Source organism: Lycorma delicatula, chromosome 1, assembly GCF_047948215.1.
Source record: "Lycorma delicatula isolate Av1 chromosome 1, ASM4794821v1, whole genome shotgun sequence".
Classification (NCBI taxonomy): domain Eukaryota; kingdom Metazoa; phylum Arthropoda; class Insecta; order Hemiptera; family Fulgoridae; genus Lycorma; species Lycorma delicatula.
The window spans coordinates 207,099,448-207,122,827 of NC_134455.1; the positions used below are offsets into that span (position 1 = coordinate 207,099,448).

Sequence of the window (23,380 nt, forward strand, 5' to 3'; positions counted from 1 at the left end):
CATTGTTATGAAGCGGCACAACTCCCATACTCAGCGTGCCATGCCTTCTGTTTTGGATTGTGCAATGCAGTTTAGTTAAGGTCTCCAATATGTCTCTGCATTTATCATTTCACCCAATACAAAAGATCAACAACCAATTGCTCCTGTATATCCCAAAAACACAGTGCACATTATTTTCCAGGCTGGCATTGTTTGCTTGAACTTCACTTACTTGGGAAATGTTGGGTGTCTCCATTCCATGACTAATGTTTTGATTCCTTATAATATGATACACCCATGTCTTGTCACCAGTAACAATTTGACTAAAAAATGGATCTCCTTCATTGCTATATGTTATGAGAAAATTCAAAGCACTGGCTAAATGTTAGTTTTTGTGCAATTCAATCAGCATTTTTGGTACCCAGTGTGATCATAACTTATAATAATTTAAACTTACTTGACATCACTTCATGAAATTAAAGGAAATTCATTACATAGTGATGAAATCATAAATTGTCTATTTTCATACACCCTTCCATTAACTTTCTGCACCAGATCATTAGTAATGACACCCATTGTGTGTCACATCATCTAAATTTATATGGTCCTCTTTAAATACCCTAACTCATTTTCTCACTACAGACAGCATTATTCCTGTATACTTCACTGATCTGTTGATGAATTTACCACTTCATACCTCTTGCATTTAAGAAATGGATTATAGCATATACTTCACAATCGGTGGCATTGTCTACAGTCATAGGCATTTTAAACATGCACAGGAGTAAACAAAGACTAACATTGGTAATGGCATCTGTAGCAGTCCAACAGATTGCAAAAATGATATATCAAAACAGTACGTACTTAAAAAACACACCTTGTATATTTGTTAACCGTGAAGTTATAAAAATTGGCCATTTATGAAATGAAATGAATTAGAGTTTAAGAAATAGTAATTTTTTAATCATGTTTTTATGTGAAAGAAATCATTCTGAGTTCTTTCAGTTAGATTTATGAGGTAGACATGTAAGTCATTGTTGAGTTTCCTTGTAAATTTTGTTTGAAGTTATAATGTGTATGTGCACTTAGTTTATCCAACTCTCTCATGTAAGATCACTTACATCATTTTATTTACAGCATACAGCATGCATAATTATTCATCCTTTTTTTAAAGTAAAATAATTAATAATATTAAATAATATATAATATTTATTAAAATATTTACAGGTTAATGGATCATATCTTGCTTTAGCCACTCCCAGAGAAGTGCAAGAAATGGATATAGCATTGTTATTAGAACTTCCTTCCTGGTTAGAAGATGAATGTGAATTTGACATTATTAATCTTAATAAGTATGTATTTTTTGAATTGTTTTGAATATTTTTTATGTGTGACTTTTCATACAAAACAGAAACAAGTTAGCCAATTATTTGATTTTTCTGTATGTTTGCATGTATGTCATGTATAAAGAGAAACAAGAAATGAACTATAAATTGGAAAAATTTATCACCACACTTGATGGAAATATTTTTGTTGGAAGTTTTAAGGTCAAAATCTTAACCTAACCTAAAGTAAAACTTCTTTCTCTTGATAAAAACATTCAGAACAATTTTTGCTGGCAAATGTTTGAAGGTTGCATCATCCATCGCTAGAAAAAGATATTTTATGTCATTTGTAAAACTTTGCTCTCAATAGTTTAAGGAAAATCCAAGAGATAAAAATTATACCAAATAAGACTACAAACCATTTCTGTTGCTGGGAAAATGTTGCTATTATCTTTAACAAGTACTTCATCCCTCAAGGAATTTTTTTAATGATTAAATTGCTTCAACAATATTTTTTGTGGAAAATTCCAATTAACAGTTAAGTCAAAAAAACAATTTTAATAGTTTTTATGTGTATTATATATATATATATATATAAACTTTTTTTTTTTGAAAATACAAATACTTCATAACATATTGACCACTGCGTTATTTAAGTTTAATATTATTGATATTCAAACCACAAAACTCAGTAATTAGATAAATTAAACTTACCATATTAATTTCCAATAATCGATTTTCACCTACCCACATCTTCAGTTGGTATTGAATTCTATTACTAATTAAAGTATAATTCTTTTAACAATTTGCCATTTTATTTTAAATTGCTTTCTGTTTTGAAATTTTGAATTTTATTATTGTTACTATTATCTTTTATGACCGCAAAGGATCACTTTAGTCAGTCCATCCAAGTCTCTTCAATGGAACTGTTTGGGCTTTGCGGTCGTATGAGTACTTTTTCATACTTCTGATCTTTGTGCCCTTTCTAGTGTTGAAAATCTTCATGTTGTGAGATTTTTACTAGTGAGTGTGAAACGAGTGTTTTTGTTCTTGATTTTCAAGATTAGGTTTTGGTTTCTGCAGAGAGTGACAGGTCTGTCCATTTTTGTTTTCTTTTGGGCTGGCCATTTTCTGATCATATTGCAGTATCTTCTTTCTCTGTCTAGTTGAGCATTGAAGTCTCTGAGTAATTGTTTAACAACATGGTTTTGAATTCTATTATGAATGTGTATGTAAATTTTGCTGTCCAGGAATGGAAAAATTTAATTTTTAAAACGTATTTTCCTTTGTTCTATTTCATTATTGCCGACTATTAGATTGTTCTTTTACTATGCTTTTAATTAAATCTTCATCTTCAAATGTGATCTGGTGGTTCATCATTTTATATTTTTGTTTATATTTATAAATGTAATATTTCTTGAGTATATTCACTTTTTTATCATTATTACATACTTCCAAAAATTCTGAATTATTTTTGTAATAAGTAATATTTTATTTTGTTTGCATTTCAACAAATGGTCAGCTACATTAGATATACCTCTTATTATTTGGTTTATATGCTTTTTTATAATTATTTTTATCATATACGTTTTATCAACGTATATGATAATTTTTTTCTATTATTTTATTTGTATAATTGTATTTTAGGTGTTGAATATTATTAATCTTTGTGTTATTTGTTTGCTGTTGCATTTTAGTATAACTTTCTTGGTATTCTCTACAATAATATTTGGTGTGTATTTAATATGCTATGAATTATTCTATTTTCAAAATCTTGTGCAAATATTTCAGACATAATAGCAGATATATGTGATTCCATTACTAAGCCAATTTTGAGTGTCATAATTTAATTATAGAATTTTATTTATTTATGACTTCGTAACCATTTTTTACATTATGTTTATGGTTAAGATTTATTTTCATTCTAAGTTTTTTAGGTATTAAATATGCAGTTGCTGTTATAAAATCTATTAAAGTTCTTATAGGATTAATTATTTTATGTAATTTTGGTAGGCCATTTTGGGGATTTTGATATATAGGAATAAAATCTTGAATGGTAATTTAATTTATCATAATTAAATATCTATTTATATTTAGATATTATATCTTTCCATTCCTTAAATATCTGTTTGTTAGGTCTTTTATTTATTTTTTTAAATTATTTTATTCAGTGTAAATATTCATAAATTCTCTGTATTTGTATTTGTACATAATAATTAATGTATTAGTCTTGTCTGAATTTAATAATATTTGAAATATTCTAATGATCTAATATTACTAATATTATTTTTACAAGATTTCTAAAGTAGAATAGTTCATGGCATATTAAATACACACCAAATATTATTGTAGATAAGTTATGTAGATGATATTTAGTCATATATAACCCAACTATAAATAATTAGCATTTGATCATTTTAAATAAAATTAACAATTAGAATAAGAATTTAAAATTTACATACAAAATAAAAAATAACTAAAAAATACATTTTTTAGATATTGAAATAAGAATAAACAAACAGTACAATAGAAACATCAGTTTATAGAAAACCGACAATAAATAATATTGCAATACATTTAAATTCTAACCACCCATGGTCACAAAAAATGAATATATTTAAAAACATGGTATTTTGAGCTATTCGTTATACAAAAAACAATAAAAATAAACTTTAACTTTATGAAATAAAACAAATAGCACTAATTAATGGTTTTGATGATGAAATTACAGAAAAAATGTATAATATGCAGAATAAAAAATACCAAGATAATTATACTAAAATACAACAGCAAAAAAAAAATGTAAAGATCAATAATAGTCTATATTTAAAATACAATTACTCAAGTAAAACAATAGAAAAAATATTATATGATAAAAATAAATATAAAAAATAAAATTTATATAATATAAATAAAAGTAACATTAATAAAAATAATTAAGAGAAACATACTAACTAAATTAAGTGTAACGAAATAATAGTATTTCTACTGGTAAAACCAATAAATCATTTAAAAAAAGATTTATAGATTATTACACATTATTTTTTTGTAATGATTATTACAAAAAAGAGGTATATTTATTGTTTGCTAGAATGTTTTTTTTTTTTTTTTTTTTTGTCTTCAGTCATTTGACTGGTTTGATGCAGCTCTCCAAGATTCCCTATCTAGTGCTAGTCGTTTCATTTCAGTATACCCTCTACATCCTACATCCCCAACAATTTGTTTTACATACTCCAAACGTGGCCTGCCTACACAATTTTTCCCTTCTACCTGTCCTTGCTAGAATGTAAACAAACTAAAATATTTCTGATTGCAAAAATAATTACAGATTTTGAAAGTATGTAATAATGATAACAAAATGGATAGTCAAGAATAAATAATGAATACAAAAATGAATACTCAAGAAATATTGCATTTATAAATATAAACAAAAGTATAAAATGATGAACCACTAGATCACGTTCAAAGATGATGATTTAATTAAAGAACAATAAAAATACAATCTAATAGTTGACAATAATGACAATAGAACAAAGGAAAATACTACATTTCAAAGATTAAATCATTCCATTACTAGACATAAAAATTTACATATATGTTCATAATACAGTTCAAAATTTCAAAACGGAAAACAATTTAAAATAAAATAACAAATTATTAAAAGAATTATGCTTTTATGTAGTTATAGAATTCAAAATCAACTGAAGATTTGGGATACTGCTAAAATCAATTATTGGAAATTAGTATGGTAAATTTAACTTATCCAGTTTCTGTTTTGGTGGTTTATTTTTGACGTGTATATAAATGACCCAATTATCAAATTTTTAAAAGTAACAAAAAGTTGAATAAATAAGTTCAGATTAGTTTTTATTTATAATAATTTAAAATACTGTTCTAGATTATATTCTTTTGAACCAATTGCCCCTAAATTAACTGGCCTAGCAAAAATTCATAATTAAACCTTCCAATGCAACATTTAATTAGTTTAAATCTGCTGCCCCCTGTTATATTATATCCATAATAATAGATAAAATTCTTAGAAATGAAATGAATTTACCTGATACATTTAATATAAAAAATGGTTACAAATTAGTAAATAAATTAAATAGCTTAAATGTAAATAAAGACACTAGAATGGTAAGTTATGACATAGCTTAACATGTATCCTAGCTTACCTACAGACCATACCATTAAAAAAATAAAAATAGATTAAATCGTAACCAAAATTTATTAAAGGTATCATCACTATTATAAGAAATATATATCAACAATACTATTTTGAATATAACAACAAATATTATACACAAAAAAAATACCTCAGCTATGTGATTTCCACTATCAACAATTATGTCAGAAATATATTTACAGGATTTTTAGAATAAATTAGTACATGGCACATTATTCATTCACATAAAGTTTTAATTTGGACACGTATGTTGATTATATTCTCATTATGTATAATCCAGTAATAAACAATGAACATTTCAATAGTATTAAACAAATTAAATTCTTACAATGAAAATTTTAATTCACATTTGAAATTGATAATAATAGAATGTTAAATTATTTTATAAAAAAAATTAAGATAAGATTATAAATATAAAGAGAAAGAAAATGTTAAAACCAAACAAAGAATAAAAAGATTAAGAGAAGATGATAAATATAAAGAGAGAAATAATTTGAAAACTAGAGAACGTGTACACAAATTAAGAGCAGAAGAATTAAATCAAACCAAAGAGCGATTAAATTTGGCAAAAAAAACAAATAAACGAAATGATGATCAACTCTAACTTAGGGAGAATACTATCCAACAATATCAGAGGAGTAATGAACTAAAAGATAAGAATTTTTTGCAATTTATTAAAGATCGGGCATGTATGCCTCAGTGTTCTTGTTCTTGTGAGGGTCTATTTTTCAGTCACTCTGTAGTTAACTTTAATGTAGATAATAAAATTAAACAGAAATTCTGGAATAATTAAATACAATTAAAAAAAATTAAACTAGAAAAACCAAAAATAATACAGTTCTAAATTATAATTTTCAGTTAATATTAAATAATCAAATGTTTTACCAAATCCTATTACATATACACATATAATAATGCCTATTAAATTACATACACATATTTTTAATAGTACATAAAATTTTTTTTCCCTAATAACTTCTGATTTTTTTCATATATTTATTATTATTGAATAATTATTATTTAGTAAAAAAATATACAATCACAGGTTAATAATTATTAACATATCAATATATTTAAATTAAAAAAAAGTTAAAAAAGTAAATTAAAAAAAAAAGAAGAAAATGAAGTCTTATTCAAACCGATGTGCCTTCCCTTGTAAGATCCAAATATTTCATTAATTAAAATTTTATTTGGCTATAACTCTGGAACCAATGAAAATAAGTATCATTTATGATATATTGTTGAAAAGCCTCTCAATTAGGGCTTATTACTACAGTTAAGAAAAAATCCAAAAACCAAATTTTTAGGGATTTTGGGCTTTTTTGGACACTTTTGGTTCAGTCGATTGCAATCAAAAGGTGAGAGGCTCAACTAGATGTTACAAAAGTCTTAAATCCAAAATTACAACATCCTATGGCTAATCATTTTTTAATTATGCGAGATATGTACGTACATACATACATATATACATACATACATACATACATACAGACTTCACACTGAAACTAATCAAATTGGATTTAGGGATGGTCAAAATTGATATTTCCATTGAAATCTGAAAACAGAAATTTATTGTGACACAATATTTCTTTTACTTCGTACAAGGAATTAAAAAGATTAGAAGCTTTTGAAATATGGTGCTATAGGAGAATGTTAAAAATCAGATGGGTGGATAATGTGACAAATGAAGAGGTGTTGTGGCAAATTGGATGATGAAAGAAGCATTTGGAGAAATATAGTTAAAAGAAGAGACAACTTATAGACCACATATTAAGGCATCCTAGAATAGTCGCTTTGATATTGGAGGGTAGGTAGATGGGAAAAATTGTGCAGGTAGGCAACGTTTGGAATATCCAAAACAAATTGTTAGGGATGTAGGATGTAGAGATATACCGAATTGAAACTACTGGCACTATATAGGGAATTGTGGAGAGCTGCATCAAACCAGTCAAATGACTGAAGACAAAACAAATAACAATTTTATCTGACAGTTTTTTCTAAGCATTTTATTACTTCTTAGTATCTGATAGTTAAATATTATTCTTTATAAATATTGAAAATCAAGTACAAAACTGGCAATTATATGCTTAGTATAGTTATTATTTGTCCTTTGGATATGTAGTGTAGTATGTTTGATTCAGGCCAAGCTGTCCAAAATGGCTACCAGAAGATTTATTTTTTGTCTTCATTCATTTGACTGGTTAAGTGCATTTCCTCATTCGTTTGTGTTATAATGCTAATCTAGCCTCAACATATACTTATTTCTTCCTAAATAATTATCTCTTTAATGTACTCTAATCCTTGTTCTATTTTTATTGGACTTCTTGAATACTGTTTATCTTCTTCTTCAAAGTTTTATATATTGGTATATCCCAGAGGTGGGGAACTTGATCAGAGTTACCACTGAAATGTAATATTACTTATCAACTGAAACATGCAGATGTAATATGACAGTGAAGACCTATTAAATACTGGCTGATGGGTGAAATGGCAACATCGGGATAATTCATAAGTTCAGGAAAATCAGTTCATTTAGTGGACATGGTGTAGATTTTAAATAAAATGTGAAATGAAGGTGTACATACTAGGATACAACTATTTGACTATGTTTGGTTTGGCACGAAAATACATAAACAGCCCAGCTATTGTCATTGAATAGGCCTTCATCTCAGAGTTCACTAAACACTGATTTGTGAGTATGCGAGCTTCAGTAGGAGTTACACATTAGGCCTGCTTCGCTATAATCACAATGCTGAAACCATCATACATGATTATTCTCATATTGTTTTTCATTCTTTCTACTACCAGTGTTTTTCCCTTTTTTCTCGTTAAAATCTCTGATTATTTGTCATTCATGTGATGGATTTTCCATGATAGATTTGTGCTTACGGTTGTTTAAATGAAAAGTTTAATAATTCATTGATCACCCATCATTCTCGAAAAAGAAAGTTGAATGAAGAAAACAGAACATTTAATATAAAGTAGAAGCAGGATTATTTCTTTAAGACAAACTCGCCTCAAGTGTTGTATTTTATTTATGCGGTAACTGACGATTTTAATTGTTACGAAGAACTACTTGCATTGGATACACTCACTGGAAGAACTCATGGAATTGACATTTTTAAAGAAATATATCATCAGTTAAAACTAAATTTGAATAATCTGGTCAGTGTAAGCACAGATGGTGCACCTTCCATGAGATGCAAACTAGAAGGATTCATTTCTTTGTTAAAAAATAAAATTTTAATTTTGAAAAAATATCGTTCCCCTGTATATTGCACCTGCATAATCTTTGCACTAAAACAACTATTTTACATGATACTCTGGATAGTTATGTCAATTGTTAATTTTATTCAAGTGAATGCAATGCATCTTCTTGAATTCCGAAACATGCTTATGTCAGGTGATGATTATTCCAAAGGAGGATTTACCCTATTATTCTGGTTATCAAGGAGTCAAATTTTGATTAAAATTTTAACTTTATAACATAACTTAACATTTCATTAGGAACAAGAAAAACCGTGCAACTTATCAGATGAAGAATTTTGTAGAAACACTTCATTTTTGTTTGATATTATGGCAAAGCAAAATGATTTAAATATTTCCTTACAAGGTAAAACTAAACACATATAAGATATGTGGAAAAAATTTTGGCGTTTCGAAAAAAATTAAAATTTTTCAAAACTTAAACATTTTTTTTTTAATTTAAGTTCTTCTCACTGAGTGAGAGAAAAATTTTTTTCTCACTCAGATGTATCTGAGTACATTTTCCAAAGTTATTAAAAATTTTATACAAACAGAAATATTAACATAAAGCCTTCATTGAGCTGTCTTAGATTCCTTAATTGAAGAATATGCAGAAAGATTTTCAGATTTTTAAGAACGTACTCTTGTAATGAAACTAGCTTTTGTACCACATCTGATTGATATCAGAAGTTCCCAAAGAACTATAAATGGAACTAGTTGAGTTTGGAGAAGATAATGTTATGAAATCTCTTTTTGATACTAAAAAAGACCCAATTTGAAGTTTGGAAAAATGCAGTTTAATACCCACACTTACGCCAATATGCACGCTGTTTACTTTCCTGCTTTGGAAGTACTTACTGATGCAAATCAACATTTTCATATATGAACAAATTAAAAATTGTTAATTTTTAACAATACACAGATATGCTCATTTAGAAGACCAACACAAGCTGCGAGTTACAAAGCTAGAACCAAATATTTGATACTTGCAAGCACAAACAATTCAAAAATTTCATTAAATAACATTTATTTTATTAATCTTTGTTTCCAATTACTTAAATGTTTAATTTATAATACAATAAATCTAGAAATGTCAATTTAAATAGAGATTTGAAAAGTTTTTATTTATTAATCTCTACCTATTACTTAAGTACATATTTTATTTATTTTAGTTTATTATGGGCATTAGTTTAAAAAAAAATAACAAAAATCACAGCTACACCAGTAATTATATAACTCATGTGGCCTTTTCACTATTCCTGAAGCTGAATGTGGCCTTCCATGTTTATGTAAAATGTTTCCTCATTCATGGTATATCCTATCTTAATATTTAACTCTTCTTTCAGTTGCAATGTATTAATTAAGAAAATTTATTATTTTTTCTTTCACATTGAATTTGTGCCTTAGCAATAAATCTATACTATTCACACAACTTTATCTAATTGTTCGCAGTATTAGTCAAATAACAATATTATTATCTTTTCCATGGTATTATTTTGTCCTGGACTATTTCAAATTTTTCCTGAAGATATTATATTGCTTTCTATACATAAAAATTAAAAAATACAGGAGACAAGCTGTATTTTTGTCTTTCTTCCTTTTACTGTACTGCAGTTTGCCTTTCCTTTTGTATCTTTATTATAGTTGCCTATCTCCTACACTAATCATAATTCTTCTCTTTGTTTCTCTTAATCTCTTTAAAAATGTTTATAATTTTTAAAGATATTTTACACACAACACATTTAGAATTATTCTGTAAATGTTTTTAAACAGATTTTTACTGCAGTAATTGCTTCTATGCTAGTAGGTTTGGTGAACTAGTTGAAAGCTTGTTGCAAATCTGCATAAGATTTACATATTGTATCCAAAGTGTACTACATTACTTTAAGAAAACATTGTTTTTGATACAACTTGTTTTATTTATTCAACTTTACATATTTTGTTTAAACACTGAAATAGTAATTGCAATACAGAGTAAATAATTTTTCTCTGTAACTTCATATCTTCCTGGAAACTCTTTTGTGTAATAAAACCATCATAATCAGCATTAATTCATATGTGTTGTATCAAGCTAATTGAAATTTTAAAGCAGACTAATGTTATTATTTCATACACTTTAACTTCAACTGTAATTTAACTAGTTGTAAGTCCAATTATTTGGATGTTCAAAATAGCTTATAGAATTCATGAAAATTGCAAACAAATTTCTATACAAAATGCAGATTGACCATTTTGGACTTGATAAAAAATAAGTACTTTATTTTGTCTTATGTTTTCTGTCGCAGAAATCTGCCCATTGTAGCTACACATGGTTTGATGTATGTTCTTCATTGCATGGTTAATTTGTTTTTTCGATTCTCATTCAAGTATTATGCATGTATAGCCATTTCAACTGAAAGCTTTAATTACTTCTGAAAAAATTGAATTTTCAAAAAAAAATATGAAAGTTGTAAATTTTATTTAATAATATAAAGTAACTTTTTTATGTACTTTGAACTATAGCAATGTAAAAGGATATCTTTTTATGAATAATTTGAAATTCAAATTTCATAATTTGAGATCATATTCTGGTAACATATGCTAACTATGTTAATAATATTTAAATCTGTAAAAAAGATTCCTTGGGCAATGTTCTCTTAATGTACAATAATAGCATCTGTAATCTCACCAGTTGTCTATCATTTCTCTCAATTACAATGTTATTTGCCATTCTGATTGTAAATATTTAAATAAAAGCAATTATTTTATCTGTCTGATTGGTATTGTTTAGTATAAGTGTATTATTTCAGAGAACCAGAACAACTGCCAGCTAGTGGGTTCCTAGTTATTCAGACTGCTTGTGATAAACCATTGCTTTCTCAACCTCTTGGAACAATTAATCTACAGAATAACTCCAGTAACCCTCAGCCTGGTATGGCAGGACAGACTGGAAGAGGTGCATCTGTGGTATGTGTGCCTTTATTTATTTTCATGGATAAGGTTATATTTTTTTTAAATTCATTTGATTTTAATAATTTATTTATTTATCAGTAATATCTTGCATTTGTCTTTATTGAAATTTACATATTTAAAACATTTGATGAGGGATAAAATATCCAACAAAAAATCTTATTTCCATAATTATGTACAAAAGTTATAGTTATAACTTTTACAGTCTAATGTACCGAAAACAAATTTGATTGCAGATTAGTCAGTATTATATATGCCCAAAGATACTGAAATCAATACAATTATTTTGAAATCATTTGACAAAATTGTCATTTTTAGAAATTGTATGAAACTGATACCACCAATTTTAATGTTTTAATTAAACTAAGTTATTCAGAGGTCCTGGGTTTGAATTTTGGTCAGGCATGGCATTTTCACCCTTTATAAAATTCCCATTTCATCTCATCCTCTGAAGCAATGATGGTCTCATCCTCTCCAGGACTAATGATGGTCCTGGAGACTAAAAGAGAAAATAAGAAGTTAAACTAAGTTATTATTATTATATTAATTCCTTGTGTTCAAGTAAACAGAATGCACATAGTAGTATTCAGACGTACAGTTCACAAGCATCTCCTGTAAATCCCGATGCATCAATGCATCGCATCGATGGATTTACATTGATGCGATGTATATCCCAATCCTGAAAATTCCAATACAACGTTAATATTTGGTAATCTTACGATATTATATTTTATAAAAATTATGTATATATTTTAAATTTAAATAAATTAAGACTGTTAATGATCAATAAGTATTTCTTACCTCTTTCGGCGCATCTGATAACCCTATTATAAAATTATTTTATTTACTTCTGTGTTTTATTCATTAACATTGTTTATTGTTACATAGTTTCCTTGAGATTTTTAAGAGTTATGAAATTGTCAATTGTCCTCAGTAAAAGTTCAGTAATATTTTTAATTAAATTTCTGTGATAAATAATAAATTCAATTTAGTTTTTGTCATCCGATTACAAGAAATCCGTAGTGCTGTCAGTAGTAATAAATACAACGAGAGGCTCAATTTTGTTTTCTATTACATTATCCAATTTCCAATAATTTGGTTCAACAGTCTACGTGTTTTATGTAGTTTTCCATTCCTGCTGGCTCATTTTATCAATGGCTTTTAAGCATAAATTTTTAATATTATATATTTTAAAAATAGTATTTTCTGATACTACATTGACCCAAGTTTCACCCATATAACATATTCTATAGCCTTCTTACCTCATTTTGTTTATTTCAGTGTGGTAATGTCTTCGCCATATAATGATATCATCGCTGTCAATTAAACCTCTTTCCTGGCCCCATTTTTCCTACTTAAAATTCATACTTTTTTAACAATTTGTAGGCAGTTGTTTTCAAAAATAAAATCATGTACTTTTTTACGAATTGCATTTTTATCAAAATTGTCAACTTTTTTTTCAATTAACCTACAGGATTTTGTTTTCTTAGGAGACCATAATGCATTAGTCGATTTTTACTTGTGAATCACATTTTACACTGAAGCAGCACAAGTTTCACTTATATTGACAGTTTTATTAATGACATCCAAAATCAACGCCATTGGATTACTCTGTAATTCGCATTTGTAAGCATTTAAGATGATGGCGTTTCAGCATGACTTAAGGATTTTTTTAGCTGCCTTTTTTTTGGAGGGGACATCAGTAATTATGCACTATTATCAGCTGAATCTGTATCAGACATGGTGTCAAAATAATGATATAGCTCAGGTCGTACAGACACAAATCTGAAATACAATACATTCACATTCCACTAAACTTAAAAAAATTGCATTATATTAACTTTAAATAACATTAGAGTAAATAAATAAGTAACAGAAACACAAGAATTGAAAATGAGAACAAAAGAATAATCATATGGAAAGATCAACTGAGAATACATAACATTATATAAATGTTTGATTACATGACTATACTATATGAATAATTACAGTAACAAATTAATCTGAACACAGAATTTTATTTTTAAAAGAAAAAATATTTAATAGTCAAACTTACTAAAATTTAAATTTATTAGTTTGTGTCCTCGTTTGTTTTTGATTATTTCATTAATCCTCTTTGACATTGATTCCACTAAGGTAGTTCAGTGATTTTTTTATCTTGAAACCAAACCTGTTTCACTAAACTAATAAGGAAAGTTTTGTGCTACAACTCATTTTCCTAAGTCTTCTTTTTAGTATGGCCCATAAATTTTCAATGGGATTCAGGTCGGGTGAGTTTCCTGGCCACGAGAGCACTCAAATATTTTAGTTTTTGAAGAACTCTTTTGCTTTCTTTAACATGTGACATGGTGCAAGGTCTTGTTGGAATATGAGTTATACTATTTTTCTTTAGCATATGTTAATGCATTGGTCCAATTTCATCATCCCATCCACAGGCATAAGTGCTCTTGGTCCTTCATATGTAAAACATCTCCAAAATGTGTTTTTGGCTGGGTGTTTGGGAGCTTGTTGCAGGTGTGCTGGTGTAGTAGTCTTCTCATCTGCTGACTTACGAATGTAGGCTACTTTCTCCCCTTGGACAAAGAAATGATCTCATCTGAAAAATAACTTTTTTCCACATTAGTCCAGTCTTTATGTTCCTTTGCCTATTGATGAAGTCTTTTTGTCTTCATAACCTGTGTCAGTAACTGCTTTTTTTTAGGTTACCAAGCAGTCCCTCCTACTGCCAACAATGTTCTACAAAGTCTATCAGAAACATTAGTACCACTGGCTCTCAAGTCCCTATTAAGGTCAACAGCTGACAATTGTGGATTAATTTCGCTTTTTCTTATTAATAATCGATCTTGTGTAGGCGGCGTGGTTTTCTTTTTCCATCCACATTTTCCTTTTCTCTTTGGAGAGTTGGAACATGTTTCCCTAAACCTTTTCACAATTTAATTTACAGTACTTAACCCCACAATACACACACTGGCAATCTGTCTTTGAGTCATTTGTGTGTGTTGGGACAGAGCAACAATTTTCAATGCTTTCGTGGGGTTATATCCATTGTATTAACAAGAAACGAATAACAAACTTATAACAGAAACTCACAAGGTCACAAAAAATTAATTAACGATGAATTATAAAAGCATAAACACCACTAATTCTGTTTGTATATGAACTAATAACATAACCTGAAACACCAAACAGCAAGTAGTCTACCACAAAATGAAAATTCCCTACAACAGAACAAAATTTCCCTTTGTTCGGATTAATTTGTTCGCTACTATATATGGTAACTAATATGCGAGTAATGATTATAGTGTTGTATATAGGTATGGCCGCGTTGTGAATTGGCACTGATCACAGGATGTGAATCAGCAGAATCATGACGAACTCGCTCACACAAACACAACATTTTTTATTTTTCTCTATAAGCTAATTGGATTATAGTGTAGATACTTTTTATTGGTTATTCTAATAATAAATTTTCACTGATTGGTATCAATGTTATTAAAATATTTTGTACATACAAGACGTCTTTATCCTCAGTCGAACTCTTCATTATACAGAACAAAAATAATAATTTTATTTTTATCCTTTTTGCTGTAAAAAGGCTTATTCAGATTATGCTTACAAACAGGATTATTTGCTTCTTATACTGAAAGATTTATCAGAGCATATTTGTAAGTTTGATAACAAACATTGTTACAGGTATGTAAAATTGCTTAATTACATTGGGTTAAAAAAAACTTCTTTTTTGGTAACATCAATGAGATTATCCCTGTTTAATTGATTTTGCTTCAAAAAAAAAAAAGCTAAACATGTAATTTTTTTGTTATCAGTGATATTTTTTGTGTCATAAAAAAATGATAATAAACAGAATACTTGTTTTATTAATCATGAAATAACTATTTATTCAACTACATAAACATATCTTAGGCTACATAAAAAGAAAATAATTTACATTAAACATGGTAACGTTGCGTTAGTCAAATATCATCTATTTTTACAAAGCAGTAACATCTTTCATCATTGCTGGATTTCAGTGGCCTTGCCATCAGGTCTCCATTGTCTTAATGTTCTGGTAGAATCTCTCTCCATTTACATCATTAACTGTGTCAAGATTTTCTGGAAAAAATATGAGTGAGAAAATTTATTTTTTAGCAACAACCTATGGCTTGGTATAGGATTTACAAAAACTTCTTGTACTTGGGTTTTGTAGTTTTCTTCTTTTTGTTGCCTAAAAACATTTTTACCACCTTCACTAACAAAGCATACAGAATATTTTGATCACATGGTTCAAAAGAAGTTTCCTTTGGCCAGCCTTATTTTTTTACAAAATTCTGCTCTGTGTTGATCTACCAACTTATAACCATAAGAAAACAGCAATATTTTATAAACCCACCTCGAGGCCCATTAATATTTTATAACCTCCAAATTTCCTAAAAACTTTCCTACACTGTTTTTACTTAATTTCATTCAGAATTAAAACTTGTCATCAGATTTTTTTCGCCAAAACTGAATAAACTGAAGTAGATTCTTGTTCCATTATAGAGTAAAACTGATTTTAGATTATATCTAGATAAATCGATAAAAAGCCAATATTCTGTAGGTTTATAATCTATTTCTAGTTCAGTCATTAATCCATCAATACCAAAATATATATAAAAAGAACCTTCCGTTTCATAGGAAAGCAACTTTTTTTTTCTGAAGGATATAATGCTTGTTCCATCTGATAACATATTCCACTCTTGCAATCTAGAGCCAAATTCAGACTATTTTTTTTATGTTTTGATAGGCAAAAGTCATTCACTAAATCATTTAATTAATTTTGACAGACAAATGGGACTAACTGGATGGATATCTGAAGACTTTAAGTAGGTAACAAGTGTTCTCAAAGAAATTAGATTTTTATCTGTTCGTGTATCATCACTGACATTAAGCTTTGAAATTTTAATATCAATCCTCCCACTTTAGTGGTGAAGTTCATGTCAATAAGTCTTGGCCATGAGAAATCAATCTTAAGTGCAGATGGCATATTCAGTTTTGTGTTTTTGTATTTTTAAATATTCTTCTGTTCGTAATACTAAAGTAACAATCATCAAAATAATGATTAGTAAGTCATACCACTCATATGGCAAAGAACTTCTTTTGCCTTATATCTGCTTACACTAGAGTAGTTATAGTTAACACAGTTAACATAGATTTCTGATTAAAATTTTACTTCCAAAATACAGAAAAAAAAGTTGTTTTCACTTCTTTTGTTAATACAAAACATCCATAAACATAAAAAAATTTATACTGTGAATTTTTACAAGATTTATGGTGAAACATAGCATTTTGAAAGTAATATGTACTTAAAACACACAACACACTAAAAATACACAACATACTGAACAAAGGCTGTATCTCTACTAGTAGTAAATACAGGCAAAGACAACATTCCACTACCCTTAGCATTAACCTGCAGCATTGCCAACTGCAACGTAGCAAAAATATTAAATCATGGTTGAAGGTTAGCAATTAATAATACAGTAACATGAAAATGTGATTGCTGGGACTTTTTTAATATTTTATATTTAGGTAATAAGCAAAATCAGTTTAAAATTATAATTGGTCTATGTCTTCAATATACTAGTGTTATTTACATTCACAACACTTTTTTTTTCTTTTTAATATTATGTGTTAATATTTAGATGTAATAAAAAGTAATGGTCAATATACATATTGCATCTAAGTCTTAGTATTTAGTACAGGGTTATTGACTGAACAGTTTACTCAGTCAGTATGTCGCTGCACCCAACATGGATTATCTTACTGATCAGTTGTATTTATTATTACCACTGATATTTATTATTTAGTATCTACTGGTATTTATTATTGCCTTTTGTTCTTTTATCCTTTTGTATCTCAGAATACTACTCCCATAAGATGTTGTGGAACCATCAGGTTGTAAAAGATGCAGTTTGCTGCTGTCTTGTTCAACATATTAAAGTAAAAACATTTTCTTCAGAATTGTAAAGCTTAATTTAACATAAAAAAAGGCATTGCCTAAGAAATAATTTGGTAAAAGAAAGAGTTACGTATACAGTTAACATTTTAGTTTGACTTTATGGCATTTTATTTAGATATTACTAGCAACTTCTTATGAGATTCTAACAAGATTACTGTATTATTTTTAAACTCATTTTGTGTTAATTTGATCATAATATTTAATTAAATTATCTTTGTACTTGTTTTATTAAGCATTTAATTATGTTTCAGTTTCTTAATTCATCAGTGCTTACTATTGTAAATTAAATGTTCTACTTATTTTAAAATTTGTTTTACCATGATTTTGTCAGTACAGATTTAGTATGGCCTTGTGGATGAAACAGAGTATGCTTTACTTTTCGCTTGTGATGTAAATATTACTGGATAATAATACTGTTGTCATTTTCAGATTGATATTTGAAGAACTACAGGTTTCTTGTCTAATGTGCTAATGAACTTAGATTATGAATAATGTATTTTTTTTTTTTTTTAACATTGTTGTTTGTTTTTTTTTTTTTGTATTGTACAGATGCAGAGCAAAGTTACTTTTATTGTAGTTGTTTTATAATTTTTATTTATTTTAATTCTGTTATAGTTTTAATGCAATTATACTTTATTTTTATTATTAGTATTAAATATTCACAACATTAAACTAATACTTTAAATCAGAAATCTCACACATTTTAATGTGATAATTATCTCATAATAAAAATGGTTGCTAGTCTTTTTAAGGCTGTAGCAATTTATAAAATATAGATGTAAAAAAAAGAACATTGCCCATTTCTATTCAATTTTTTTATTATTTTTGTTTTAGTTCTCAGTATAAAATTTTAATTAAACCTAAAAAAAATTGTGTGATTATTTTATATTACTATTTTTTTGTTTTAAATCACTGCGAGAGGATATAAAGGTTCAGTGTGGTTCAGGTTTGAGTCTGTTTTAGCAAGAACAGATTTCATTAATAAACTTAAAACATCACTGTTAACGTCATAAAAGTAAAAAAATACGCATTTCCTCATTATAAAAATGAGGAATGGTCTTGTACCTGCTGTAATGTCCAAGTTACTTTAGTGTGAAAATCCAGATTCTAGTAAAATTACATGAGCTGTTAAAAACATTTTGTCTGCTAAAAAGTTTCTTTCACATAAATATTTTCACTTGAGGTAGTTAATATTACTGTTTTCAATTAAGAGAGAATTTAGACAAACAATCTACTTAGATAGACAAATAACTATTGCAAGCGTAAGTAAGAGGAGCATGATGATTTGTGACATAGAAAAAAGGGCCAGTGGATTACAAAGAAGGAAGTGGTACGGAGTATCTTTATTGATTCATATATATCTCCCACTGTTATATAAGGTGAGGATGGTTCAGAGAGAAACATTGCCTTTGGGTTGAAACAGTTCATATAGGTGGGTAAGTCAATTATTATCCGCAGTGTAGTAATAAATTTTATTGCAATACAAATAGGAAACTTACATGTACATCATTTTTCAGCATAGTCCCCTTGCATTTCAATGCACTTGGTCCATCGTTGCACAAGCTTCCTGATACCCTCATAAAAGAAGATTTTCAGTTGAGCTGCGAGCCAGGAATGCACCACTTCTTTCACTGTTTCGTACAAGTTAAATCGACGGCCCCTTAATGCCTCCTAGTGGACCAAACAAGTGGTAATCAGAAGGGGCAAGATCATGACTATAAGGAGGATGAGCCAGTACTGCAAAGTTGAGTTTCTGGAGTGTTTCAGCAGTGTGAGCAGCATTATGTGGACGGGCATTGTCGTACAACAACACAACACCTTTCGACAGCAGTCTTCGGCGTTTGCGTTGAATTGCAGGCTTCAGCTTGGCAGTAAGCATCTCTCAGTAACGTGCACTGTTTATTGTCGTGCCCTTTTTCTCATAATGTTCTAGTACTGAGCCTTTTGAGTCCCAAAAAACCGTAAGCATCAGTTTTCCTGCAAATGGTTGGGTCTTGAACTTTTTTTGCAGGGCGAATTTGGATGTTTCCATTCCATACTCTGCCATTTACTCTCTGGCTCGTAATGAAGGATCCATGTTTCGTCTGATTCTGTCTGAGTAGATATCCCATTCGTTAACATAGCAATCTAAATTTGGCAGTTGTCCAAGCACGTTTGTTTATGCAACTGTGTGAGTTGCTTTGGGACCCATCTTGCACAGACTTTATGAAACCCAAGTCTGTTGTGGATGATTTTGTAGGCAGAACCGTGAATAATTTGCAGATGATGTGCCACTTCATCAATAGTTACTCGTCTGTCTAAGAAAACCATGACGTGTGCTTGCTCAATGTTTTCCTCATTTGTGGTGGTGAACAGTCGTCCGGCACCTTCATTGTGCATAACACTTGTGCGACCAGTTTTGAATTTGTCAAACCATTCGTAGACACTCCGTTGCGGCAACACACTGTTCCCGTACTGTACCGAAAGTCTTCAATGACTTTCAGCCCCTGATACACCTTCCAACCACAAAAAACGGATCATGAACGTTGCTCTTCTTTGATGCAAACAGAAAGCGGAGCAGCCATGGTTATGGCAGGGCAGCGATAATGGAACTAACCTAGCAACATCAAACCTGCACAGGCATAACAACAATTAGACCACGCATGCGTTATCTACGCAACATAACAGTACTACCAACATAAACAAAAAAATGTAACTAAATTGCAGATAATAATTGACTTACCCTCGTAGTATGTAACATTTATTCTTTTAAACTACTGTTTTGGATTGAAACATACATTTTCCAGTGGTTTGCTGTTTATTATAAATTATATTGAATACACTCGAGAAAAACATTCATTAAAGACACAGAAACAAAAAAGCATGGTACAAGAGTGTATAGTAATTGAATAGTTTAGGAAAATAATCTAATAGGAGGTAAAAGTGCAACAATAAGAATACTGTTTTTAAAAACCAGAAGTTTGTGTAGAAAAGAACACATATTAATTAAATGTGTAAATGTAATAGTTGCCCTGTTTAAACAATTAGACAATTTGAGTTTTGCTCAAGGCAATAGTTGATGCGTTTTGGAGTACCTCTATTCTCATAACTACTTTTTCATTATTATTCATTAGCTAAAGTACCAGTTGCAGTATAGTTCTTCTTTTAGTAATGGTGAATATGGTGATAATATGAGATGAATATCAGTTAGCTATTGAACTGTATCAGAGAAGGATGTGATGTGGTTCGTTGCTGAATTGTTGTAATCATTTGAGCATATATGTAATTCTATGTGTATCAACAACTTTAACATGTTTCACAAACCAATTATTCTTGAAGATGTGAAAAACTATTATTGACTTAAAAAAGTGACTTTTTTGATGTTTTAAAGAGTGTGAAAGCTGAATTGGGATCTATTTAATGTTGTTATTCCATGATAAAATGAGTGATCTAATCTAGCTATTGAATGATCAGATAGATTTAATAAAAAATCAACAGGTTGAAATTGAAGTAATGGAGTATAATGTCAGTTGATTTGAATCTCATTTTCTGCCTTTCCTAGCATTGTCACTTAAACATTTGAAATTGAGGCATTTTGGAGTACCACCATTTTCAAAAATACTTTTAGCACTGAGTCTTTCTGAGAGAAATAGTAGAATAAGTAGCATTGTTAAGCTCCTCCCACTCCCCATCCCTACAGTCATGGCCTCTTCTTCACTATTTATTCTACGATCCAAACTCAGGAAGACTCAATGCTAAAAGTGTTTTGAGAATAGAGGTACTCCAAAACTATGAATGTTAGAGTGATAATGTTAGGCAAGGCAGGAATGACACTCAAATCAATTTTGATAATCACATTGGAAATATAAAATATTGTGAAAATTATAAGAACAACTTAGAAAAAGAAATAACCAGTATTTTAAAAATGTGGTGTTTGTGGCCTTGAACAATATAGCCAGTGCAACTAAATTTTATGGTATTCTAGAAGACAATAAGGAAAGCTTTTCTGAAACTCTTATAAATGTTTTCAGAGTGGTTCCATAAACATCCAAAAAAACTAGTATTGATGCCTGTCATCACTTAAAAACATTTCCAGGGAATCCACTGTCCTTTATTATTACTAAGATGGTTGGAAGGATATTGATAAAATTCTAACTGTGAAACATGGTAAACATTTTTGGACCAAACCCATCAGATTAACTGTAGATCAACCTCATTCATTAATGTCTCATTGACAAAACATCAAAAAAATTTACTCCTAAGAACTCATCATAAAGAAAAAATTAATCAACTGGAAGTATGAGTATATGGGACTGATGACACCAACATTGTGAAAATAAGCAGGAAGAGGATGAATAGATATTAATGTTTGATTAATATTGATGATGGTGATCTTATAAGCTAATTATAAAGTAATGTAAGTGCTGTTGCTTATGTGATGTTTTCTCTTCTATTTTTTATTCAGTCAATAGTAAAGTATATATTTCATTATTCCACCTTAATAACATTGGATTTTCTTATAATTTTGATTTTCTCTTGAGAACAGTTGTGTTGTTACAACAGTTTTTTATTTCATGAAATATACTGTAAAGGCCATGAGTAACTATAATCTTTTACTTTTGTTTTTCTCTTGAGAAGAGTTGTGTGTAGATAAAAAATAGTTTTTTATTTGACGTGTAATTACATTAAAAATTGTTACATTTTTTAACAAACCCCACTTTTTTTATGAGTACTTTTTTAAAAGTTATGCAAGTGCAAACATTGGATGTATGGGGGAACACATATATTTGTGTTAATCAAGGCAAATGATAATTTGGAACTTTAAATTATTATCTATAATTTAACTATTACTAATCATTATCAAATTGGATAAACATGCAAAGATAAAAACTTCACTACTGACTTGATAAATTTCCTTAATAAATTTGGAACCTTTGTTCTAGTTATATTTATTTACTTATGTTATTCTTATCATGAATATGAATTATTCATCCATACTGTGTTGAATTGCTGTACATGAATGACGTAACAACTCAGCCATATTGGAGTAGTCTTTTTTGATTTTTATTTTTCAGCATATTTTTAAAGATCTGAATCAATCTTTATTTTCTTTTAATATTTTCCAGTATGTTAGAGTTGTTTACCCTTTCATATGAGTGTTTCTGTATTAATGTGGTTATAAAATATAATCAAATTTAATAGTAATGCTACAAAATAGAGTTTTTTTACAATGATTTTCAGAATTTTGAATAGCATTGATGAGATTAATGTAGCTTTCTGACTAATAGTGCCAATTTGATTATTTATCAAAATATATTTAGTGTGAATCAAAATTTTGATGATTTTATAGTCTATTTAAGTTGCTGCTAGAATAAACAGAACTTATCTAAAAAAAAACCTGGGTTAATACTTGTGAAGAAGTAGCTCTGTGTATTATAAAGAAATATAAAATCATTACTGTTTATAGGTTTCAGGAATTGTTATTTTGGCCTCCTCGGACTTGAACCTTACTTCTAATAAAGTCAAATATATGATTACCGCTTGAGATTTAGCTGTCACTAATTGTGAATTATTAAATTACTCTTTTTGCATTAGTGTATAGATGCATAGCTGTAAAGCTGAGATGTTTCTTTAAGGCCTCCCATTTTAATTGAAATTTTCAACACTAGCATTTCTACAAAGATCCAGACTCCTTAAAGTTAGCAAATATGATTCCTGTTA

General features: G+C 28.6%; 1 protein-coding gene across 5 annotated transcripts in view; it reads left to right on the top strand.

The window, feature by feature from the left end:
* The window catches only part of Rbcn-3A (rabconnectin-3 alpha), a 518,724-nt gene that overhangs the window by 442,250 nt on the left and 53,094 nt on the right, over positions 1–23,380 (top strand). For all 5 annotated transcript variants that reach the window (XM_075371055.1, XM_075371080.1, XM_075371085.1 and 2 more), the window contains 2 exons: positions 1,207–1,331; positions 11,526–11,682. In XM_075371055.1, coding sequence (XP_075227170.1) covers positions 1,207–1,331; positions 11,526–11,682 — 282 coding nt within the window. The remainder of the gene's footprint in view (positions 1–1,206; positions 1,332–11,525; positions 11,683–23,380) is intronic.